We start from the raw sequence: 24478 nt of genomic DNA, 5'->3' as shown, positions 1-24478 counted from the left end.
TAATAAATTTATCATTGATTTTTTGTCCTCCCAAAATAGGCCAGAGGTAAGAAGAGCCATTGCTCAAACTTGAAGGGAAGAATAAGAGAACATTTACTAATTAATTATGAGCCATAAATTTGATCATTTAGACACAAATTACAATCATATTCACTTGAAACAACTCCTATTTCTCTTAAACACATGTAGAACCCAAGTCTTTTTAGAGTAGAGAGTGAGTATAGCATCATTTCACATACAAAAATGAATCATAATTAAACATGCACATTCGATAAAGAGATTGATAGAATGAGAAAAATAAAAGTATCCATTTGAGAGTCAATGCCCGAACCATACCAAGTTTTCAATATTGGTTCAGAGGTGGAATGAATGGTTAATAAAGTATGAGACAGACAGACAGACAAAAATTAACCTGGAAATATGTATGGTGCGTTCTTGACTCTCTGTGGACTGATCTGGAGTTGAGATATCGAACATCAGCAGTTTCTCCTGTCACGCCAGAGCCCCCAAAATAATTAATAACAAAACAACAATATTGACCGTAAAATGGGTGGGAGTTGGAGTGGGATAGCAAGAACTTTGGCAAAGCCCCAACTAACCCAAACACAACTCCTCCGCCAGAAAAAAAAAAAGTGTTGGTTCCCCTTTCCTCAGGAACTATGGCAGTTTAAGGCTGTCTTGATCTGGTGGACAGTGGTGCTGATGAGGTTATTAACTGTCGTCACTGACTCCAAATTTAGCTTTCCCGATGGCAAGCTGCTCACTAGTATTTGAAATGCTACCGTCACCAGTGAGCCCCTCGACCTACTGTGCACGTCCGAGCTGCTCGACGCCCCCTCACCGGGGTCCCGTCGACCGTCCGGTAAAATTGTGAATCCTGACGGCAGTAAAGGAATACTTGATGGGTCCTCCCCACTCATTGCAACATTCATGGCTGGTAGATCCACAGGGCAGTACACAACAAGTGATCCAGACGAGTCTATGCAACTCTCCTGAAGAATCAACATGTTGTTCTGACTCGTATTGAAAGCCTGTTCAAACAACAAATTTGTATACGTCACATAAAAACACTGACACAACTTCCAATTTGATCCATCCTAAACCTCCCAATCAAATTTCGAACATGGAAAATTAATTACAACAGAATAACACAAGTCTCACTCTAAGAACAGATATGCAGTTCCCTGGATGGGATCCGTTGGCTATATGAGCAACCTCTTGAACTGGATTGCCATCCGAGAGAACATCCCACTGATGGAGCATCAATCAAACTTTTAGAGTTAATGAAGCCATTATAAAATGTTTGACCATGTGTGAAACTTTGTGTAACAAATACCTGAGATCTAGTTCTGTCATTCTTAAAGAAGTTAAAGATGGTTTGAGGAGAAACTGGGAGCCATATCGTTGTAGCTGCACTAAGAACCACGCCATTGGATTGGCCAGGATCCATGCTTTTATGCACTGTGACACGAACACCAACCTCATTCATCCCCGAAAGGGTGGTCCAACGGTGGCCATGAGATGTGCTAATGCTAGCACAGAAATTGTTCACCATCCGCTGTGCTAGTTTCATCATGCTTTTCTTTCCCTCTAATGATGTAATGACTGAGGGAAGAAAATCATCCGTTAGGAGACAGTAAGAAGAATTATGCATTTGATTGTAAAATTCGAAGTGAACCACGGAAGTTACCTCCGCCAAGATCTCGACTGGAACTACCAGCCACCATTAAACAGGCAAACCTTTCACACATCCGTTGAAGAGTTGCAAGCCACCGTTCAGCACAAAAGGCTAACCCATTATGAATAATATCTCTGAAAAGCCAATGAGTAGAGCCTTTGTCTTCGATTTCCACATGCTCAATCCAAGTAACCTGTTTGTGGTGAGCATTGTGCAGTGAGAATAAAATTGGGAACTGAAGGAATGAAGCAATTATAAAATAAAATGCAGAACATAAATCAAGTGGTGTGGCAAGTTAACCTTGGAATAACCATTTGGCATGTCTTGGATCAAGCAGCCGGAGGGAAACCGGTGACATTGAGAATCTCGAGAGACTATTTGGTTCTCTCTGGGGATATTATAGGAAACATCTACTACAGCCCACGTGCCTTGCTCTATTTGTTGACAATGTCTGAGAACGTAAAACTGGCGAGTCGAAACTAATGGGGAAAGAAGATGCAGTTCTTGGTACATCTGCAATTCAAACACACTAGACTAAAAAATAAGGATAAGAAACTGAAAAAAGTAATGTAACATTGGAAGGTTGCAGCTAGCTATAGTACCAGTTGCAAGGAGCCACTATGACTTCCCAACATTCCGGTTGATATAACTTCGATTGTTCTTGCAATCGAGACAATTGTGGGAAATAACTCTGTCCATTTGGTCTGCACACTCAACTCAATAACTTTAGTTGTTGTTACACTTAAGATATTATGATGTGGAAAGAGGAAGGGATAGTAACACAACCATACCGAGTCCATTAACATGTCAACCAATGATGCACTGTTCATGATCACCATGCCTGAATCTCTAGATGCCTCGGTGCGAGAATGGAGATTCTTCAACTGAGTGTTGGATCTTGGAAAAGCTTGTTGATAGCTTTCAAGGTCGAGAACATCTCGGGCATCACTCGGTGATTTCATCCAGAATGGTTCATTAGTTTGGGAAAGTCTGAGCAGCTCTCCCATGGCATTTGTGGCAACTTCAGTCATGAGGGACTTATCCACGTCGGAGAAGTGAATTGGATGGTGGTATGGCAAACTGGGAACGCTTGAAGAACTTGCAGGAAGTAAATCAAGATCAAGAGAGAGACTACCCATTTCTTGGGAGGCAAAACTACCCATGGATAACTCTAATGAAGAAAAATGAGAAGGCTGAATGGGTGGGAGTTGAGAAATTGGCCTCCCAATGTACTTGGCCGCAATGCTAGATACTCTATCAAGCTGTCAAACGGTATACACATCAACTCAGTTAAGCCAAAGACAACATTTTGATGTGAGGTTAGAAAAGACTCTTTTTTCCCCCTCTTAAAAGAAGACAGTAAGCTAGCCAAGAACCTCTTCTTTCAAATGGGCATTTTCGATTCGTAATTTCTGCTCGTCGAAGTAGGGGTCCTGAATGGGAGGGCCACCGCAGGAGGGACATATGACATTTTTTAGTGCCTCTCTGATGGCTATGTTCTCACATCGAATCTTGTCGTTCTCTGTCCGCAGTGCACTATTATCTGCCCTTTCATGTTGAGCCTGAACAATTATTATACATTTTATGTGAGACTCCAAAAACAAGGAGTTGAAGAAAGAGAAAGAGGAGAGATACCTTCATCTGGGTTCTCCTGTTCTGGAACCAAAATTTGATTTGGCGAGGAGCCAATCCCAGCTCTCTGCTCAACTGTAATCTCTGCTTCTCATCCGGGTGAGGGCACTCTTTGAACATTCTTCATTGTCCAAACAAACAGTAAGAAAACAAACTTCTTAGATCCTATTTAGTAATGACATTGAGGACGAAGAAGAGTGCATTTTCCAAAACCCATCTCAAAATTAAAGACGCAAAACGAAGAAAAAGAAAAAACAGAGGGTGGAAAGGAAAGGAAATGGGGTTTACGCCTCGAGCCTCTGAATCTGGTTGGCAGTGTGCCGGTGGTAGCGTTTCTTCTTGCGTTGAGGGTCGGAGGAGGAATCATTGTCCCAGCCGGAGCCGCCGCCTCCACTGCCGTAGTCCATTGCATTTGGTTCTACTCTCTCAGCGTCGCCTGCTGCACTGGTGGTTGCTTGGAGAGTCAGTTAAGTTGCTGCATCATCTCATCTCATTTCATGAAAAGTAATAATAATATAATACCACACTACACCATGGACATGGACTGAATGTACAATACGACAGCTAACAAACAAGAGAGATATGATGATTTTGGGGGTTCATACACGACAACCCTTCCGCTATAATGGCGGCCTTGAGCGCAGAGGAGAAAGAGACGAAACGGCTATGGTATTGAGTAAGATTTAAAAGTGATAATGAAAACAAAAAAGGGGGCTTGATTTGGGAGAGAGGGGGGATGAAATCTTGGGGCGTAATAAACCAAAATTGCTAATTTGCCAGCGCTACGTAGAAGACAGGCGGAGAAAAAGCCAAGTCTCCGCTCCCTTCCCCTAATCTCTCTCTTTCTAATTATATGATTCAAACTCAAAGTAGTGTAACCGAAGGGCGTGGGGATTTAAGGCAATTGCCTGTTGGGCGTCGTGGAGAAAACAGGTGTTAAAATTGAGTGTCACCGGCCGGTACACGGTACACCCACTCCCATTACAGGGGCGCTCTCCTTGGGTTCGAAATTAGAATAGAATTGGGAAATTGAATGAATGAGAGTGGGGAATGGCAGGGCTCCTTAGCCTTGGCCTTGGCCTTGTTATTAATAGTTCCCCCTCCCCATCTCCAGCTTCAACCGTCCCCATCATTTTCCGGCCATCAAGCCTCCTCTTTTTCTTCAACTTTCCATTCCCTGCTATCAGTTATTACCGATGTCGATGCCAATAACATATAAAAGTCAAACTCTAAACAACTTCCATCCACATTCTGCACATTCACATCTTTCTGCTCAAACCCAATCATAAAACTCCATATAATATAATATATGTACGTATAATTTTGGAATTCATCCAAATTAGATACAGTTCTTCGTGGCGTGGACCAATAAGGGTTTTGGTCCTGCACTTATAACACGTGGGGATGCTGTCAGAAAAGGTAGAGCAGGTCGTGTTCTCCTCCTTTTCATGAGTTTCAAATTAGATTACTGCTCCACCCTTTTTTTTTTTCCTATCCCCTTTTCTTTTTAGGTCTTATTTTTTATCATTTATAATTTATATTTAAGTTGTGAACCTAAAGTCGATGGTTCACAGCAATTGTTGAATTATATAATATATATATATATATTTATATTAGTGTGCAAATATATATTCTGTTTAAATAAGGAAAAAAAAAGGTAATTGTACAAATAGATGAAAATATCTATTATATAAATATATGAAAAAAAAATATTATAGTCCTTTCGCTAATTTGTAGGTAATTAACTAGATATAGATGTTAGTATTCCGGAAAAAAAAAATAAATAAACCTAGATATAGATGTTAGAGCTTTGATGTAATTTCTTTTAGAGATACAATGAAATGTTGTTGTCGAGGACAGGATTCCCATACGAGATGGGATTAAAGTGAAATATATATATATATTAAATTTTGGGACTAGAAAATATTTTTGCTACTTTGACAATTATTGCACCCATGATTCTTTTTTTTTTTTTTTGTATTTTTTTGTATTCCTTTATTAATATTATATGTTTGGATTAGATTTACTCGTTAATTTTACTGCAGAATATGTAAAATAATTAATGGTAAAACTAATATAATAATATATATTATTTTCATGTTTATGAGATAAAATATACACATGTAGATATATTTATCAGTATTTAATTGTTTTTGTTTGTAAGAATAATTTTTTAAATGAAATCAATAAAAGAAAAAAATCAAATGTAACATATAAGGTTAAAAATATATTCTCTAAAATTTGCCTAATGTAGCTGCTAAGATTTAAAATATTTTATTTTGATCATTTAAATTAAGTTATAAATTCAAGCATTGGGGTGAGTTTAAGAATATTTTTTTTTTAAATGACATTACTTATTCTTATTCTTCTTTTAGTATTCTTTTAGTAGAAGATTTTAATCGTACATAAATATTTTAACCAGTTGAGTTGAGTTGAGTTACGTTTAAGTTGGTGACATAAATTGTTCTATTATTAATTACTATTCATATATAATTAATTGGTAGTAACATAGACATTAAACCATAGATATTATATAAATTTTTGGTAAAATTTTAAAAAGAATGTAGTTATTTTTTCAGAAAAAGAAAACATGCTAAAAACTTAAGTTTTGCAGTTCGAGAGCCATGTTATTTATTATTATTATTTACAATAGCCACAAAGGAGTTTTCCATATTCAAAGCCCTCTTTGCTGGATCGTGGGCTAGGAAATTCGGTGCTTGATGGGTATGTTCTATCCTTACCACTTCAAGTTCAGATTTACATCTAGCTTTCAAGTTCCATTTAATTTTAGTAATTATATTGATATTAAAAGGGTTGAAAATGAATAAAATATTAAATTTGATGGTGCAAAGTTTGGGAATCATCTCATTGTGAATTAGAAGGTGGAAACTTTGTGAAAGCCGGCGGATTGGGGTACAATTCCGGCGCGCGGTGGGAATTACATTGTGAACCGATTTGGCAAAGGCGAAGGGAATTAAGGATATTAGGAGACATACCCGATGATTGCATTGCTGATCAACGTAAGTCGTAACGGAATTAGCTACCTATCTCTTCTCTTCTCTTCTGCCACTGCCACTGCCACTGCCAGCCCTGGCCCTTCATCAACACTTCCACCTGCTTTTCGTTTCCCCTAACTTCACAACCGGACCATATTTTCGCTATTTAATTTTCCTTTCAAATAAATCATTTTTAATTTAAGTCACTGCTTCCCGCGCTTCATGATAAAGAACCAACTGCCAACTGGTCCAACATTAATGAGGGACAGCAGAAAGTGGTGTGTGCGATGCACTGGATTGCTCCCCCTCACCTCTTTGCTCTCCACCCTCCACGTGTACCAGGATCAATTTTGCTTCAAACTTCAATTTACCATTTTTATATTTTCATTATTTCTTCCCCGATTCTTCTTTCGCTTACCTAATTATTTATCTTTATTTTCTGAGATGTCTTAATAATTCGAAACATTTTTTAAATATGAAAGAATTGGCAAACTGTATTTTTTTCTTATTACACGTCAACTTAAAAATAGTTAGGTATGGAGCAATAAATGGAAATTACAAGTAGAATAGTAGGCTAAACAATAACTAGACTGATAATATTGTAAAAATGAAAGAATAAACTTCCAAGTTCAATATTTTATACCACAATATATAAAAATTATGAAATTGGACCAAAACAAAATAACTATTTTAATTAGTTCACACCTAATTAAACTAGTAATTATATTTCAATAAACATCAGCTTGATTCTTCAAAATAGTTATTGGTCAATGTGCAAGTTAACCAAAAAAAAAAAGTAAAATAAATAAAAGAAACGAAGAAAATAGATAATTTTTGCAATTTGTGGTATTTTAATTGGATACATATTTACAAATAATTATTTTTATATCCTTCATATTTTTTGGTTTAACTTAATCTAATTTTGTTGTATAAAAAATTGATTTTGAGAGAAAAAAATATCTGCAAATTAAAAGACTTTTCAAATAGTTTAATCAGTGGCAGAAATTAGAACATGAATATGGAGTTATACACTTTTTTTTTCTTTTCCATTTTTGATATCAAAAGAAAAAAGTAATATGTGTATTCAATAATAATTAAAAAAAAAATTCACTCTGCATCTTTAATGCGGGGTTTTAACTGTAGTATTATTTAATGTGAAATGGCTTGCGCTCATTATTACATCATATTAATTAGTACACATATAAAATGAAAATTATATATATTATTTATACTAATAATATTACACAAAAAACTAAATAAATATAAATATTGTATCAGTACAATTCCCTTGCAATAAGGGTAGTAGGGATGAAGATGAGGAACTACCTCACCTCAACAGTCTACCTCCAAACTGAGATGCGTAGCCATTTATTTTCATTTATGAGTTCTTTTTTCCCCCCAAAAAGATGCAAATAACTGTTAAGATGTAATTAGACTTTGCCAGTTCAACTGCAATTAATGAAAAGTTATGGAGCTCATTTGATTAAACACCATATACATATCATCCATAAGATTTAAATCAAAGAATATTGCGTGATAAACAAGACACGGTGAGATAAAATAATGAATTAATTGGGGGAGGTATGAAATTAAAGCTGGAAGAAAGAATATTAGACTTATAGGCCATGGCTTGTTAATAACAATGAGTTAAAGTTGCTTTATAGATACAAAATTGACAATGAGAAAGGACTATGCTTTCTAATTATATCTACTATTCATTCCCAACTAACTACTTTTTTTTTTTGTATGCATCATTATGTATATATATATATATATATATATATATATATATGGGATAATCTAAATGGTTAAAATTATAAAGATCCTAAGTTGAAATATATATGTTATAAGAAATGGGAGTCGTAGTGCATGGAGAAGCTAAACGTTGGGTATTATCAGCATTAAGATTGTATTAGGCAAGTTCTTGTCACTAAGATGGTAAGCTACCACTTAAAAAGGGAAAAGGCTTCAATGGAGACTGATCATGATATATATAAAATCCTTTATGAATTAAAATTGTGGTTGTGTTATGTTATTTATTTGTAGAAAAAGATATTGATTAAAAATAAGTACTGCTTACCGAGGAAGGGCTTTGAAAGTTTTATACTGTACAAGTTATGATGTCAAAACTTATCAACAATCAATGCTTTAAATATAGTCTTATTTTCTAGCACACTAGAAGCTCCATTACCAACAAGTTTCACTGCCAAATATTCTATAAGAATAATCACCTCATAGACTCTATAACGGTGATCAACACTTTTTTTTTCTTTTTTTTTTGTCAATGATAATTCACACCTATCTCAGAGGGTGTGAGTTCGTACTAAATTTTTTAAACATTTATATAAATAGGATAATATAAATATGTATATTTAAGTAGAAGAGAAATTTAAAATTGTTTTAGTAAAAACAATAACTTAAATTCAATTCAAAGTCAAATATAATATAACATTTTCCTTCACGTGCGTGGCAATATATTGAATTAGTTGTTAGATCGAGAGGTTTGAGCTCGAGATAGACGCTTTTTCCGGTATCTCCAAGCTACCTGAATACGTGTTGTTGCTAGGTATCTCCAGTAGGGCGATTCGTACCTGCCAAATTTCATGTTAGTTCGTACTGAAACAAGAACCAGCAGATCAAGAAAACAGGCTCTTGATCCAATACAACACATTTCAAAAATTATGTTCACATTTAGATAACTCATTTGGAGCAAGGCACATGGAAGTTTGAGGTTGCTGCCGGAGACATTCTCAACATTAAGGTTTCGATGCTTTATAAATTTGAATCGAATGATTTATCAACAGAAGAGAAAAATGCAGAGCTTATACCTAATAATCATATTTTGGATACTTTGTCAAGGCTCTTCTTCGAAGAGCATTTTACCTCGACTGTGGCATACACAATTTTTAGAGAGAGAAATAATTGAACAAATGAACAGGTAGTTCTTGTCTGAGGCAAGATTATTGGAAGGGAACTATTAAAGAAAACAAACAAACAACACTTGAAGCCGTTCCATTCCAAACAAAAAAGGGTACAAAAAGTAGAAACTGTAAAGCTTGAAGTTTACAGAGATTACCTTATGGCTCCTTGAACACGTGGATTTCGCAAGAATCTAGAGAACATACTAGTCACTTCTTCAAGGTCTGCAGCCCGGAGAGAAAATGCTTCAACATTTGTTAAGCACCTTACTGTCCGGTTGCTGACCAATCTTGGTGCTGGAACTTGAAGGCGCTTCATATCTGTATTTAGACCATATACGTAAAATTGTGTCAATCACCTTCGATTTAAGACATCTTATAATGAAGCAATTGAAAGTTACGATAACAAATTCATCAATGCAAGTGTAGAACACGCATTGAGAGTACAATACAAATACCTCTGTTCATGGAGGAATGCTCAAGACACCATGTTAGAAGTTCCTCACCGCAGACATCTCCTTCAGATAAGGGAACCACAATCCCATCTACACGGCTCTCCATTTTCCCCCGTACAATGAAAACCATCTTCTCAATGATATCTCCAGAAGAGAAAACTTCACTCCCTTCTATGTATGTCTTTTGTCGTAGTCTCTCACGTATTGCATCCAAAATTGGCTCATAATCCATCAGTGCAAAGATTCGAACCTGGGCCATATTTTCAATAAAACTATGTTGCATCAGTTCAAACCCAATATCCAGTATAATTCCACATATTGTGATTCCATTTCCGTCGGGCAATAAATATGCAACATGTGGAACAGTATTTGAGTGCAGAAAACTAAGTATCACCCAAAGGTAAAGAAGCCAGATGTCGAAAACAACCTTCAGGAAGAATTGTTTTCATCAACTGTTCGGATGAGAAAAACAAAATGTTCTCTAAGAAACAGCTAGAAGAAAAAACGCATGATTGATTTTCTTTCCTACCTACACCATATGGTTGTTGTACAATGTTTCACTACTAAATTAGTGTTGATTAATAATTTTCATAATGTTCGATAAGAGTCTTGGAAGTATATATCAGAACTGCCAAATGAAAATCTCCCCCCCCCCCTGGTTTTTCCAAGTCACTATATTACTAGTTGGATGCTAATCTCTAAAAGAAAAATAATATCAAACTGCCAACCTAATGCAATCTGATTGATATATATGATATATTTCTTATTATTCCATACTTCAGCATCGAGAAGTTGATTGCAAAAGCTATATACTCCATGGTATATCGCAAGATATGCAAAACTTGGCCAACATAAGTAAATTAAGAAAAATTTTGCAATGGACTATTTGACTTCTTGGAAGATGTTTAATCAGCTGCAGCCTGCAAGTCTTTTGTTAACGACAGGATTTTAAATTACCAACATGAATATATCTTAATGATTAAGGCATCTACTGTTCTTAAGATTGGAGGTTCAAATCTCCACCCCATAATTATTGTATAAAAAAAAACTATAGGATTTAAAAAATGATGTACCATGCGATAAGAAATTTGCATGAAGTCAGAGTCCCAGACATTCCACTATCAATTACTTGGTTTCTTACCACTCAGTTTTTATGAATACATATGAAGTCTAAGAATGTTGTCTTTGGATTTCATTCTTTCTTTCGCTAGATTGTATTCTAGATGAATTTTTTTCTTCTAACTAGCTACTTTTTTAGATTGGGGGATGTTGTCTTCTCTCAGCTAATGTCTGAGGCAGTGAAAGAAAGTAAGCTAGAACTTAGAATGGAGAGATAAGCATGGATAGAAACTTTTCTATCGAGTACTTCGGCACTTTGCTCAATTGGAGCTTGATTGGGGTGGAGAACACCTTTATTTATAGGTGTTTAGGAAGAACTCTAGATAGTTCCAACACCAATGTCCTAGATAATTGTTATCTAGAAAATTACATAAACCTTTCACATCCAAAGAAGTCACTTATAATAATTCAAAGGACTTATTGGAAATACAATTTACATTTACTACATATCTTGGAAATTACAAATTACCTTTTCAACACCCCCTCTTAAGGGTGTATAGACATGGCTGAAAACCGATCCAACCGACTGAACCAACGGCGGTTAGTCGGGGGTCAATCAGTCGGTTACAATAAATATACCCAAACCAACCGACCGACCTATATATATATCTAATAGAAAAAATTAAATATATATTATACACTACAATCCAACTTCAATTTTTTTTCATGTGATTTATATTCTTTTTTTTTCTTACCATTCACGTGAATGGCTCTCTTTTTTTTATTTTATATATTTATAATATCTTTCTCTTTCCTATCTCTCTTTCTTCTCTTCTATTTTCTCATTTTTCGAAATCTTCCCTCACCTTTCTATCTTCACTTTCTTCCGTTGTTTTTCATCTTTCTTCTTCCCTCTCCTTTTCAGATCTATCTTCTTCTTTCTCCATTTCTATTTCAGATCTATTTTCTTCTTTCACTCCTCTTCTCTCATTCTAAGTCAATGCAATTAAGCTTTTAAATGTAAGGGTGATTTTAAAATTTTAATATCATTTTAATTAAGAACCGTGTTGATGGTTGATATTGATATTTTTTATTTCGCGAAAAATAAAATTACCCACCTTGTTGACAAATCTAAAGAGATGTCGTCTTATGTTTCTTTGTAGGTCCTCAGGCAGATTTTCAAAAATCCTTTCTTCATTTACGCCTCTTGTAGAAGCCCAATTGTACCTTTCAGCCTGTCGTACTTGCCTTTATAAAGGAAAATCATACGGGTCAATTTGAACATCATGAAAATAAACAAAGGATAAAAAATAGCATATAGCTATGAGGATATGCAACATCATAACACTTTTTTTTTTTATTTTTTTAGTAAGAAACAATTTCATTGATGGATGAAATTACAAAGAGAGGGGCGAACCCACAAAAAACAACCAAAGGAGTTACATGAAACTTCTCCAATTGGTTAGTAAAGAGTTACATGCAACATAAAAGGAGTTACATGCAACATCATAACACATGAACTATGAGGCACCAATTCCACCACACAAAAACACAAAAAAAAAGTATAAAAAATAGCATATAGCTCCGGAATATCTGATTAACATTTATGAGACCACGATATTTAAGAGAACAAAAATAGTGGCTACGTGTTGTGCTGCAACATTAATATAAAAACATTAAATATTTTTCATTCAAGATATGAATAAACTTTATATGTTAAAAATGTATAATAAATTCACTCAATATTTTTTCAGAAAATAGGTTGCAACTGTCCAATGGAAACAGGGAAATGTGCTGAGGCTGCAAGAAGCATGCCAGGGTTTAGCGCAGAGCAGCAAAGCATGCAAATAACGTGAAGCAGAGTAAGGTACAGAATGTTGACCAGAGATTTTAAGAGAAAAACGAAAGAAGAACAAAAGAACTAGAGATGATTTTGTTATATCATTTATGCTTACAGTGCTCCAAACATAACAAATTCGCCATATAAAATAAAAAATAAAAAAGAATAATGAAAATAAGCAAAGACCTCAGCTCTCCTCAAGATTTAAATTTGAATCGCGTGAAGTTCTAGAAATTTAACTAACCATCCCAGTTAGGAAACTGTATAATTTAATTAAGTCGATGAAATTGTCACTATAGGACTCATATACCATCCCTCGGTTATAATCAAAAAGGGACTCCTTAGACATCAAAACGTATATTGTTATATTAGATGCAGGATTATTATATGAACATAAATGATAAAATAACTGAACCTTCTTAAATTTTCTGGCAAGCGACGATGCTCCATCCACTGCTCAACATCACGACGTCTTAATGACATTTCTAACCTCCTGGAGAGAAGTAATAGTTAATCGGTTCCATTAATAGATAATCATGGTAAAGTTCTTTATGATTAGAGCAAAAGCAAGTATTTAGATTTTTAGAAAGGAAAAGAAAAAGGAGGGTGTCTGACTTTGCTTGTGTGTAGTAAACATGGTTTTCAAGAACAAGAAATTCCAAACTTATTTGAAATCCAATTTCTGTTTAGCTCACAAGAATTTGACTATTAAACAGGGACAACCCCTTGCTTTCTATTCCTATGAATGGATACTTCACATTACTAAGATGAAAAGAGTATTGCTATTAAATAAGTACTGTTCCTTACTAGCTTTTTCTATGTCTGGAATGTTGGAACCCAAAATCCACTCCAGGAACCTTTATTTGAGATGAGGCTTGAGGGACCAGGGATGACTGGAAGTTTGGAGAGGTTAACCAAAGGGAAGATAGAACAGTTTGAAAGCTTGAAGCGTAAGGGCTTTCTCCAGCAATTGTCTCTTCATATTTCTGACTAACTTGAGCTCTATCATTCTCAAAGCTTTGATTGGAAGCACTGGGAAGGAATCATCCTAAAAATGTAAACTGTAAACTTCTTCCTTTGGTCTTCGTCCATCAAGAGTTTGAATATGACAAAATTCAAAGGAGAACCATATCTTACCTTTCCTCTCATATTGTGTATATCACAGAAAAATGGCAAAACAATTGATCGTTTATTCATTCCATCAGTGGGCTCATTCCTGTGGTCTTTTTCTCTTTTTGGATTTGACGTCTCTTATTACAGACTTGTATGGGGCACATTATTGAAGGAAAAGCAAAAATCTTTTGGTGGAATATTTAGAAAGCTCTTTTTTGGAATATTTGGCCCAAGAGGAATCTGAGTGTTTGAGTATTAATGCAGCGCCTTTTCTGATTTCATGAATTTGGCTTTAAGTAGCTTCTATGGACAAAATGTGACAAAATCTTTAATAATTATTCTTCTTCAATCATTAATTCTGATTATATGGCATTTCACAACCTTCTTGAACGTCCTTGGGGATTCCTTGACCCCCTTTTTTTAGCATTTCGGTGTTTTAAGTCTCTTCTGATTCCACCAAAAAAAAAAAAGAAAAAAAAAAAAAGAAAGAAAGAAGGTCTAAGGTATTACTTTGCTATTCGACGGAGACAGTAATTTAATAATTAATTAATTGGTGTAGGTACTATGAGATTGATATAATAGTTATATGAAACCTAGTAATTAGTGCCGACTTAGTCTACAGTAAGGCAACAAACCAACTTAGGTTTAGGCTACTTTCAAATATTTATTTTTCCATCCTGCCCAACTTTGAACTCTTACCTACCTCCTTCCTAAAATAATTCTAAATATTCAGAAAAGCAGCCCTGGGGCTTATCTTTACCTTCTTCCAAGAGCCTGGAGAAAGTTCTGCATATTCCCTATGAGAAGCGCAAACAGCAACAGACCAAGCCCAATAATGCCCATGGTGAAAAGGACTTCCCATTCATAGTAGCTAGGAACTTGATTCCCAGCCAGAGTACTGATTTGCTGCATAAAACAATTGAAACTACAAATTTCAAGGGGGTTGTACTTGTGTTCATATTTAAGATTACATTTAAGAGATTCCAATTTAAAATGTAGTTCCCTGTGTCATTAGCTGATAGATCTTAATTTCCAGCTCATCTTAAACAGCTGAGTAGGATAAAATCATGGAGACAAGAGGCAATAGTTAGTGGGCGAATAGTGAATGATGGTATTGTCCAAGGATAAGAGGCTCGTTAGATAAGATGAGATCAAGTTGGGATGAAAAGGAAGTACCACTAGATTGCTTTTCAAAGAGGGTAGATTTGACAACTGATAACTGAAGCAGATGCTTTCTTTCCAAAGGCTTAATGTAAAAATTCATGGTGTCGCATTCTTTTGCATAGAAATTATTAAACTGAAATAATAGAAAAATAGATAATAAACCTAAAATATAGAATCTTTATTAGGATTTTAGAGTCTAATTATCAAATAGGCTGAGTACAAACTCAAAAGTTGGATCCAAGCCTAAACAAGGGTTTTATCAATATGCGTGGGCGCTGCAATGCTAAACCAAGAAATGTCAAAATAAGGATGTCAGTATGGTGAGGCAGGGATGAGAAATGCTCTCCCACCACCTCAATCATTCCCTGTCCTCATTAAAAATGCTATTGAAAAGTCGAGTATGAGGTGAGGGATTCCCACCAGAAATTTTGCGAGGGACAGGGTTCCTTGTCAGGAGTTTTTCCTCTTAATATATGTACATGATTTTGAAGTTAAATTTTGATTCAGCTAAAAAGGTTTTCATTCGATTATAATTCAATGTTATATATTTATTTTTGTGATCTTATACAAAGAACATATATTTTCATAATATTTATGGAATTATATGAACTAAAACATTAAAATTATATCAACAAAATATTGGACAAATCACATTTTTGGCCAATAAGTTTTTACTTCTGTACCTATTTGGTCCTTAATTTTCAAACCTTATGATTTAAATTCTATCTTTTCAAAGATAGGAACAAATAGTCTCTTACATTCAAGTTAACTATAGTAATGAAAAGTTGATGGGACAAAATTTTTTAATTAAAATTTTAATTTTAATTTTGCTGACATAGCATCAAAAAAATAAATTTTAAACCTATAACAAGTAGCCTGCTCAACTATAAGAAAACAAAGGGAAAGAAAGATAAAAGAGGTTCATTACCTAAACCCTCTAGAGACATGACATTCCACTATTTTTTTAACAAGGAACAAACTTTTCACTAATATTATGAAAATGAAGAAAAATGTTCAAGGATACGAACTCCCAAAGGGGGAGAAGAAAAAAAAGACAAAAACAACTGAACAATGAACAGAGCTCTAAAAATTACAAGAGAATAAAACATTGAAGAACAACATAACTAAAATCTTGACAAAAATGACGAGCCTAAAAACCAAAACCACTTCTTCTTCAAGCTGCGAAAGCAACACCAATCAACTGAACAAGAGAAGGAAACAACTAGAATCCTTTGATGAGTCAAGGAAAGACCACATAGTCAAAACCACGCTGCACACAGTTTTGACATTCTAATAACAAAAATTTGCAAAAACAATGGCCTGGAAAATTTCTTCTTCAAGACTTGCTCTGGAAAAAGACAACAAAAATAATAGACCTTCCCATAAAAACCGTCTACTAATAAGTTACCAAAAACAACTACTTGTCGAACGTTCAAATATTTGAAGATTTGAAAAGAAAAGAAAGATTTTCAATGATGTCTAAGAAGTCAATTGGAGCTACTAGTAAAGAGGAAGAACGGCTTGAAGAAGGAAGAAAATCCCCAAAGTCACTCCGATCTTCTAAATCAGAATCAATGCTTTTAAGGCTAACTTCTTAATCTTTACTAAAATCTGAAAATTCATCTTCTAAAGCCTCTTTGACAATGCAATCATTTGTTGAGTGAATAACACCTTGAGAAAGATGAATCTTCTTTGAAACGTCCCAATAATCTTCTTTCAAGACATCATTTTAAATGGAATGTGCGATCACCTTTGAGATAGCTTTCAAACCCTTTCTGCTGCTAGACTCCGTTGAAAACTCCTCATGAAAGGATTTAGCTCAACTTCGAGGTTTAATTTCGATAGAGGGTGATTACTTCTTCACAATATCGGAAAAAAGCCTTCCTTTTTGTTGCTAACAAGAGAATTATCAATGCTTTGGCTGATGGAGCCTCTTGAAAGATTGGGAGTATAGTATTAGAGTGAGGAGAGATTTCCTCCTTGAATAAGAGATCCAAGTTTTCTTCAAAAGAGTCTTCATCAGAATTTAAAGTAACCTCATCTTCAAAAGAGTCTTCATTAAAAGTTGGATCAGGAGTTAGGCCCCCTCTATATTATGAGATTTACTATAAGCTTCTATTTATTAGTAAAATATATATCTCTCCGTAAAATCAATTATTTTAAATAACATGAAGTCAAATAAAATAATATCATTGAGAGCTGCAACATGTACATTATTATGTTGCATTCAAGTAGATTAGAAGACAAAACCGGTTGTTCATACCCATTTTTCACTCTTTGAACTTGTCCTAGTTATCTAGAGACATATAATAGAGCAACAATGAAGGCAAAGATATGGAATATGTATCAAGCCAGGTATATAAAGAAAGAACAAGCCAACGATGAAAATAAAATTTGGATAATCCTTCAGATCTTTGCTGTTAAATAAGATATGAGCACCACCACTTACAATTTCAGGATGCTGAATGATGTCATATGGGCAGATTCAGAGAGACTATGGTTATTGCTCAATTAAACAAAATTAGAAGTATCACAATCAATGTCAAAATTCCAGTACCAAAAAAATGGTGAGAAATACCTGGAATCCCCAAAACAGTGAGTAAGTGTATCTGGTGATTATACTATTCTTTGTAGTAAGATTTACAGCCTGAAGGTAGATTCCATAATCAAAATCTTCTTTAGCAAAACATGCCTTAGCATTCCCATTTTCTCCCCATTTTCTCCGCGGTTCATGATCAGGACTCCAAGCTTCATCCCCATGTCCACAATCTATATACTGTAAGCAGTCTCTACTTCCAGTTTTATTGCAGGCATCTCGAAAACATCGATTCACACCCTGGGGTAACAACATATAAAGATTCAGGGAAGAAGGGAATAACCATTAGATTTTCAGGAATTTTCAAAGATGATGCCTTTTCCTCTTGTTCGTGATGTTTCTCTATACTTGTTGCTAAGTATCCTTGAACTTATTCTATAGAAGTTCCTGGTTATTAGATCATTTCCGAGTTACCACATATAAATGCATAAGACGCACAGCCTACATGGTTTGAAACGATACTATCATTTTGATGAGTATAAACAACAGCACGACCATTGAGGGATTAGAGTGCCTTTGCTACTGGAACCATGCAACTATCAGACACTCATAAAACATTTATAACATGAGTGTGATTGTTTTAACTTGAAAATAGGAAAAAGAATAAGAATGGAAATTGAAATTGAAATTTTTGCTTCCAGAAATCACTTGGTAAAAATTTTCCACCGAATGTATCCCAACAGTTCAATGACTGTAAAGGACAACTGTGAATCCAAGGGAAACAGATCAGTACTAGAAATTTTAGAAATGGGAAATGAAGCACATCAAAAGAGACCGAAAGTTCACCTGAAGCCCTAAGAGATACCAGAAAGACCCAACAATATGACCAGCCAACATAAAGGTGAGAAGGTTGATAACAAAATTTGCCCACGCTGTCTCAAATACAAAGCCACTTGGAGACTGACCAGCAAGAAGAGGTAGAAACCTATACAGTCTGGGTATATATTGAACAGTAACTGCATTGCGTAGTAGATTTTTAGCATAGTTTGCTCCAGATGACCCCAAAGACTTTGGAAGGACCAGAAAAACTATTATCTGAAAGAGAGAGTCACAACAAATAATTCTTCAGAAAGAGAATACAAAAAAGTGCTCTAGTTTGTTGTATTAGGTATTTGAACATATAGCTTAATAGGAGCAATCAGCAAAGTGAACTAAGATTCTTTTTCTAATCTTAAGGATTTTTTTAGTGAACTAAGATTAAATCCGTGAAACAATTAAGTGCAGGATATTTTTCAATTGGATTTTGTCGAGTACTAACTCCATCACTAGAACACCTTCACTTTTCTGGATACTGGTACTTCCAGACCATCTTGCACGACATAATAATAAAATGGAACCAGTTAGCTAATAATTAGTGATGCCTTACTTAAAAAATAATAATAGGGGTGCATAACCAAACCGACAAAACCGATCCAAACCAAACCGAAAAATTGGTTTTGTCAGTTTTGTGGTTTGGTTCGGTCCGTTATAATTGGCAAACCAAATAATGCGGATCGGTTTCATTTTGGGGTTAAAAAATCAAACCCAAACTGAATCAAACCATGTATACATATATTGTCTTCCCAAATCCCCTCACCTCTTGTCTCAAAAAAAAAAAAAAAAAATCCCCTTACCTTCCTTTCAGCAGCCTTTCATGTCCTCTCTCCTGTCAGCCTTTTCCTTTTTCCATTTTTTCTTAAATCAGTTTTCTTTTCTTTTTGCCTGTCAAACTGCAAACTAAAGTGCAGTTTGCACACCAACTTCAGTTCAGTGCGTTTTTTTACTTTTTTTATGAAAATTCGATTCGGTTTCGCTTTGGCTCGCAGACCGAACTGTGTAATAATAAAAAGAATCTTCCACAACCTATTATATGAAAAATATTTTGATATATATCAAGGACATCTCTGAAATTCTAGAATTCAGAAAAACCAGTATTTTCTACAAAAACTTGAGACTTTAGAAATTTGATCCATCTCAAATGAAGAGTGTGACATTGGTGACCTCAAATTTTTGAATTGGAAAAATAAAGTACTTGAAATGTGGAATAGCTGTGTATGTGTTCGTCTGTGTGAGCCAGGGGGTACCTGAGGCAGTGGCAAAACAACAAGCAAATCTACAAAAAATTTTCCTTTAATGTAATGCAGAGCAATTTCCTTCGGTTGGTCAACTAATTCACCTGCACCAACAACTAAGGATTCTGGTGACACGTACGCCAACCTAAACTGCATTTGAAGACATCAAAATTTCTAGTTAGATATTGACTAGAAAATAGAAGATTGTACAAGATTGGTATTTAGTCCTATGTTTGAGCTTAGTTTTAATTTAATTATTAAAAGATTATACAATATTAACTATTCATGTACAAATACTGATTCTTTTAAGGTTAAATTGCCAATTTTAGTCCTACATTTGAGCTTAGTTTCAATTAGATCCTTATGCTTTTAAAGTTCCATTATAGTCTCTGTTCTTTAGTTAAATCTTCCAATATATCCCTATCATTGTGAGATGCTAACTTCCTACCTGTCATGTTTTTCGAATGTGGGCAATGAGTTGGCATTCAGTTTAGATGTGTTAATAACAAAAAGACAATAGGGAAATCATCAGGTTTTCGGGTAAAATTTAGTATTAGTTCAAATTCAGACAAAAGAAAAATGAAAGCTACCTGGAAAAGCATGTTTAGTAAATTGATAAAACCAAAGAAAAATGAAAAGCTACCTGGAGAAGCATGTTTAGTAAATTGATAAAACCAAAGAAAAATGAAAAGTTACCTGGAGAAGCATGTTTAGTAAATAGATAAAATCAGTAAGGCTACGGAAAGCCACCAGTGTTGTGGTCAAGGGCCAGTTAATAACAATGCACTTTTTATCCTGCATTAGTAACGCAAATAAATTATTATGATTTATGAGTAAATGGTATATACAATAGTAGAATAACTAATATTAGTGCCACCATAAGCTTAGCTCAATGACTAAGGTATCTTGCTCATTTTCTAGAGGTTGGAGGTTCAATCCCCGTCTCCACATTTGTTGTAATAAAAAAAAGATATTACTATGTTTATTTAAGAGACAAAATGTAAATATTAGGTTTTTCTTTTCTTTTTCTTTTTTGACAAATGACAAACAGGGACAAGGGATTTTAACTCACTAATGAAATTTGTTGAATCACTTGATTCAAATGGATTAATATAGTAACATATAGCTTGGGTTTCATTTTCATTGAACCAAAAAATACTTTTAGATTTCAACGATTGGAGAAAGAGGAAGGAAGCCATACCTCTTTGACAGCAAGCAAGAAGAAGAATAATGGGTCCAAGAAGATCGCCACTAAGCAAGAAATGACAAAAAACTTGTTCCATTGTTGAACAACTTTTGCATGAGGATTCATAACTCCAGGAATATATGGAAGCAAGAATGACCAGAAGGTCCGAAACTTCCCTGCCCAACCTTTCCCATCTCCAAAGAAATCACTCTGGAACTGTACAAATGGGACGAGTTCATCTAAGTATTGTTTCGTTCACTTCGAGTCACAAAGCATATTGTGGGAATATGTTAGAATATGAATAAATAACTAAATTTAACATAACCTATGAACTTAATTTTTTGGTTCAATTGATGATTTAACATAGTACCAGAGTAGGAGGTCCTACGTTTAAACTCCTATAATATCATTTCCTCCCAATTTAATATTGATTACCACCAGTTGGATCTTGTGCAAAATTTCAAGCCCACAAGTAGGGTAGAGTGTTAAAATATAAATAAATAATTAAATTCACCACAATCCATCAGCTTAAGTTGATTTAACAAAATGATCTGAATCTATTCGACTTTTGAAAAATTAAGGAAAAAAAATTATAGTAGATCATCTATTTCTCAAATAGCTAAATCATCCTTCACGGACGATTGTGTGCATCACATGATCTCTGTCCACTTGTGCGCAAGCTAAAGAGCACAAACACTTTTGTTTGGATAACGTGTTCATCTCGAACACATGTTGGACACTCTAGCACTTGGACACTTGTTATCTAAATAGAGTAAGTTGTCTTGTGTTTGATAAGATAAATGAATACACATAAAGCGACATTATTTGACTCCAAGCAGAGATTTTACATCATTATCAACAGTTGAGATTAAACATGTGTGAAAATAATTTCTACATGTCTTTAGACGTCCAAACGTCAAATATTGTAAATTATATTCATATTACGTGCTTCTATGAAGTGAAGGCTCCCTAAAAATATGCAAGTATGAGTTAAACGAGACGAGATATTCATAAATAGGTCACATACTAACAATTCTATCATGTAATTCCTGAGGTTAACAAGAACAATTGTGTGAGCTTGATTTGTAAAAGTAACCCATTGGTCCAAGAGGAGAGAAAATACCTTGTGGTCAAATATGCCCGACATTCTTAAGCTTTTATGTTTCGATGCCTTCAAGTTGTATGTCGGGCAAGTTATACAAAAAGGATCACTGCACATTCCCAACTGGCCAGACTTTATTAAGTGTTCGTTTCTGCCAGCATAGTTATGAATGGACCAATCAGACTCATCCTTTGCCTTGAAAGAAGGAAATTTGTCTGCCAGTGGCTCTGCAGTTTTGCTTTCAGGCACACCCGGATTTGACTGTGAGAGTCTTTCAGGTTTGCGGCCAGTATATGTTGAACCACTCACCATGAATGAACTTTTTCTATCACTTCGTAGGGGACCAGTATGACCAACAAGATTTGCCTCATTACCATACAACCCAGAGGAAGTTGTTGGAATTGATAGTGATGAACTCCGGGTCAATGATGCAAATGAGGGAAAATAAGAACCCACTTGTTCATCTAACATTGGTGGATCGGTGTTTGATAGCATTGGTATATCGTCTTTTTCAAAAGCAGCCATTTCTAAGTAACTAGACCTAGGAATGGAGAATTAAACAAGTTAAAAATTAAACAGTGTTTCCAAAGTTAAAGACCATTAGATGTAAAAGGTGAGATGAGAACGAGAAGTGCACAAGAGACGTGGATTTTTTTCCCCTGATGTATGTGAAAAACATGAGCTATCAGTCTAAGATATTTCGTAAGATTGCAGGCTACTAAAGGATTAATGATTTTCCTTTTTCTTGCGCTTGTTTACAAAGCTCAAGAGATGAAGCATCCCCCGACTGGTATTATTAGTTCTTGGATTCAGAAATCTATGCAGGATTTTCATAAAAATAAAATAAAATTCAAATGCATGCTCCGAAAGAAAAAATTAATCGAAAGGAACAGTAGTGGAAACTATATCTGTGCGCGCGCGCGGTTATGCTTTTACCGAACAGCAAGAACGAAAGAGAGAGGGGCAGTCGAAAAGGCAGAAAAGCAAGTGCAAGTATGTTATAGCATATAAGAAGCTGAATTGAAAGAGAGAAGCAATTCGATAATCACGCTGCTGAATAAGCATCAGGAAGAATACCAATGAAGTGTAAGAAAGAAGAGCTGAAAGAGGCAGACACTTCCTTGCTATCCGATCCGGAAGCGAAATCCACGGCACCGGAGGGGAGGAGGAAGTGAAGCTGCAGACCTGCAACTGCAACTGCATTGTGAGGGGGAGGCGATATTGTATTGTAAATTTGTAATAGTAAAGGAGCTAACCCAGGCAACGCCGAAGACTTTGAATTTTCTCATATTTATTTTATTGCCTTTCCTTGCCTTCCCTTCCCTTCGCCCAGTGTTCCTTTGTCTCGTCAACCGTGGTGTGTTTGTAATTTGCATCGTCTGGTCTGTAGTTGACGCTGACCTGTTTGCATAAATAGCATTACCCTTTACCAAACTGAAAACTAGACCAACCCCTTTAAATAACGTAATATTAAATGAAAGTTGTTATTTGTTAATCCCCTTCCCCACGCCGACCTCCCTTTTTCCACAACAAACAGCAACTTCTCCTCCTAAGTCCTAACACTTTTATAAATTTTAGAAATTAGTTTTTATTATCTAATCAAATATTATATAAAAAATATATATAATGTTTTTAAAACTCATTCCAAACTCACGTCGCATCTACGGGAGCTAGACGCAAAGCCAACTTTTTTTCACAAGAATGGTTCAATTTTTAATATAATATTTTAATTTATAGAATTTAAGGACAGATAAACATCAATTTTTTTTAATATAATTTCTTAACCTGAAATGAGTTTGCCCCTATTTTCACCTTCCCTCCACCTTTGTAGGGAGCACCAATCCAGTTAGTTTGCTCCTGTGTTTGTAAATTTTTTTTGTTTGAATTCTTTAAAAAAATAATTGTTGTTTTAATAGAATATTAATGTAACTCGAAAACGTAAAAGTTGTAACGCTTTTGAAATTTCTCGATTAAAGCTCTATAATTAAAGATAGGAAGTAAAATGGAATAACTTCTTTATTCAACCTTTTTAAATTTCATACATTAATTCTTTTCTTTTTTTAGTACCATTAATGTACTTAATGATATATTTAAATTTTTATTTATTCATAGTTAAATTTTCAAAAATTATATTTTACCTAATAAAAATTTTATTGAATTTGTAATCTAATTGCATTATGAACCTATCAAATTTTGTAGAAAATAAATACTTGTAATATTTCACATTTAAAAGTTAATGGTACTTATTTGAATCCATATTTTATTCATTTGTGTATTTAATTAATAATTATAGTACATTGTATACATACAGGAGATAGATAAGTTGAAACTTTTGAGATTCCAACATTAAATTATTTATTCTAATTAAATATAAAATTATAAATTGTTATATATAAATAAGCCAAACTTTCCATATTCATAACTTCTACATTATTATTAATAAAAGTTATAATAAAAGTTATTAAAAAAAACACGTTTAGTAAATTTAAAAATTGATAAAGGGATACGATGGTCAAAAAAATGTTTTTTCGATATTAATTAGCTTAAAATAATTTTGTTTATTTTAAAAAAATATTTCTATAAAATTTAAATATTATTTGTTAGTCCATTTTTTTAGTACCTACTAAAATATGTCATATTAAATTAAAAAACTAAAAAAATAAATATGTTATTAGATGTTATTAGGAG

General features: G+C 34.4%; 2 protein-coding genes across 4 annotated transcripts; both read right to left on the bottom strand.

Moving 5' to 3' along the window:
• Positions 1-251: 251 nt before the first annotated feature.
• LOC111008561 (homeobox-leucine zipper protein HDG11) lies at positions 252-6448 on the bottom strand. 3 transcript variants are annotated; one of them, XM_088121466.1, is made up of 11 exons: positions 6307-6448; positions 3599-3754; positions 3314-3431; positions 3055-3240; positions 2470-2940; positions 2281-2382; positions 1979-2191; positions 1691-1871; positions 1337-1605; positions 1162-1251; positions 252-1031 (listed from the first exon to the last, which is right to left on the bottom strand). In XM_088121466.1, the coding sequence occupies exons 2-11, from the start codon at positions 3715-3717 to the stop codon at positions 651-653; spliced, it is 2130 nt and encodes a 709-aa protein (XP_087977592.1). In that variant the 5' UTR covers positions 3718-3754; positions 6307-6448; the 3' UTR covers positions 252-650. The 3 variants fall into 3 exon arrangements, with proteins under 3 accessions (XP_087977592.1, XP_022136988.1, XP_022136989.1); XM_022281296.2 differs by lacking the exon at positions 6307-6448 and adding an exon at positions 3833-4586; XM_022281297.2 differs by lacking the exon at positions 6307-6448 and adding an exon at positions 3916-4586.
• Positions 6449-8655: 2207 nt separating this feature from the next.
• On the bottom strand, positions 8656-23040 carry LOC111008737 (putative cyclic nucleotide-gated ion channel 20, chloroplastic). Its single transcript, XM_022281527.2, has 13 exons — positions 22868-23040; positions 21812-22331; positions 20704-20904; positions 20199-20297; positions 19515-19652; positions 18238-18486; positions 17434-17691; positions 14452-14597; positions 12994-13071; positions 11857-11986; positions 9683-9929; positions 9383-9545; positions 8656-8897 (listed from the first exon to the last, which is right to left on the bottom strand). The coding sequence occupies exons 2-13, from the start codon at positions 22313-22315 to the stop codon at positions 8789-8791; spliced, it is 2322 nt and encodes a 773-aa protein (XP_022137219.1). The 5' UTR covers positions 22316-22331; positions 22868-23040; the 3' UTR covers positions 8656-8788.
• Positions 23041-24478: the final 1438 nt, after the last annotated feature.

This window comes from Momordica charantia (genome assembly GCF_013281855.1).
Source record: "Momordica charantia cultivar OHB3-1 chromosome 3 unlocalized genomic scaffold, Mcharantia_2.0 BLBB01000003.1, whole genome shotgun sequence".
In the NCBI taxonomy this organism is placed as follows: Eukaryota; Viridiplantae; Streptophyta; class Magnoliopsida; order Cucurbitales; family Cucurbitaceae; genus Momordica; species Momordica charantia.
This window is presented reverse-complemented; position numbering and strand designations above follow the sequence as displayed.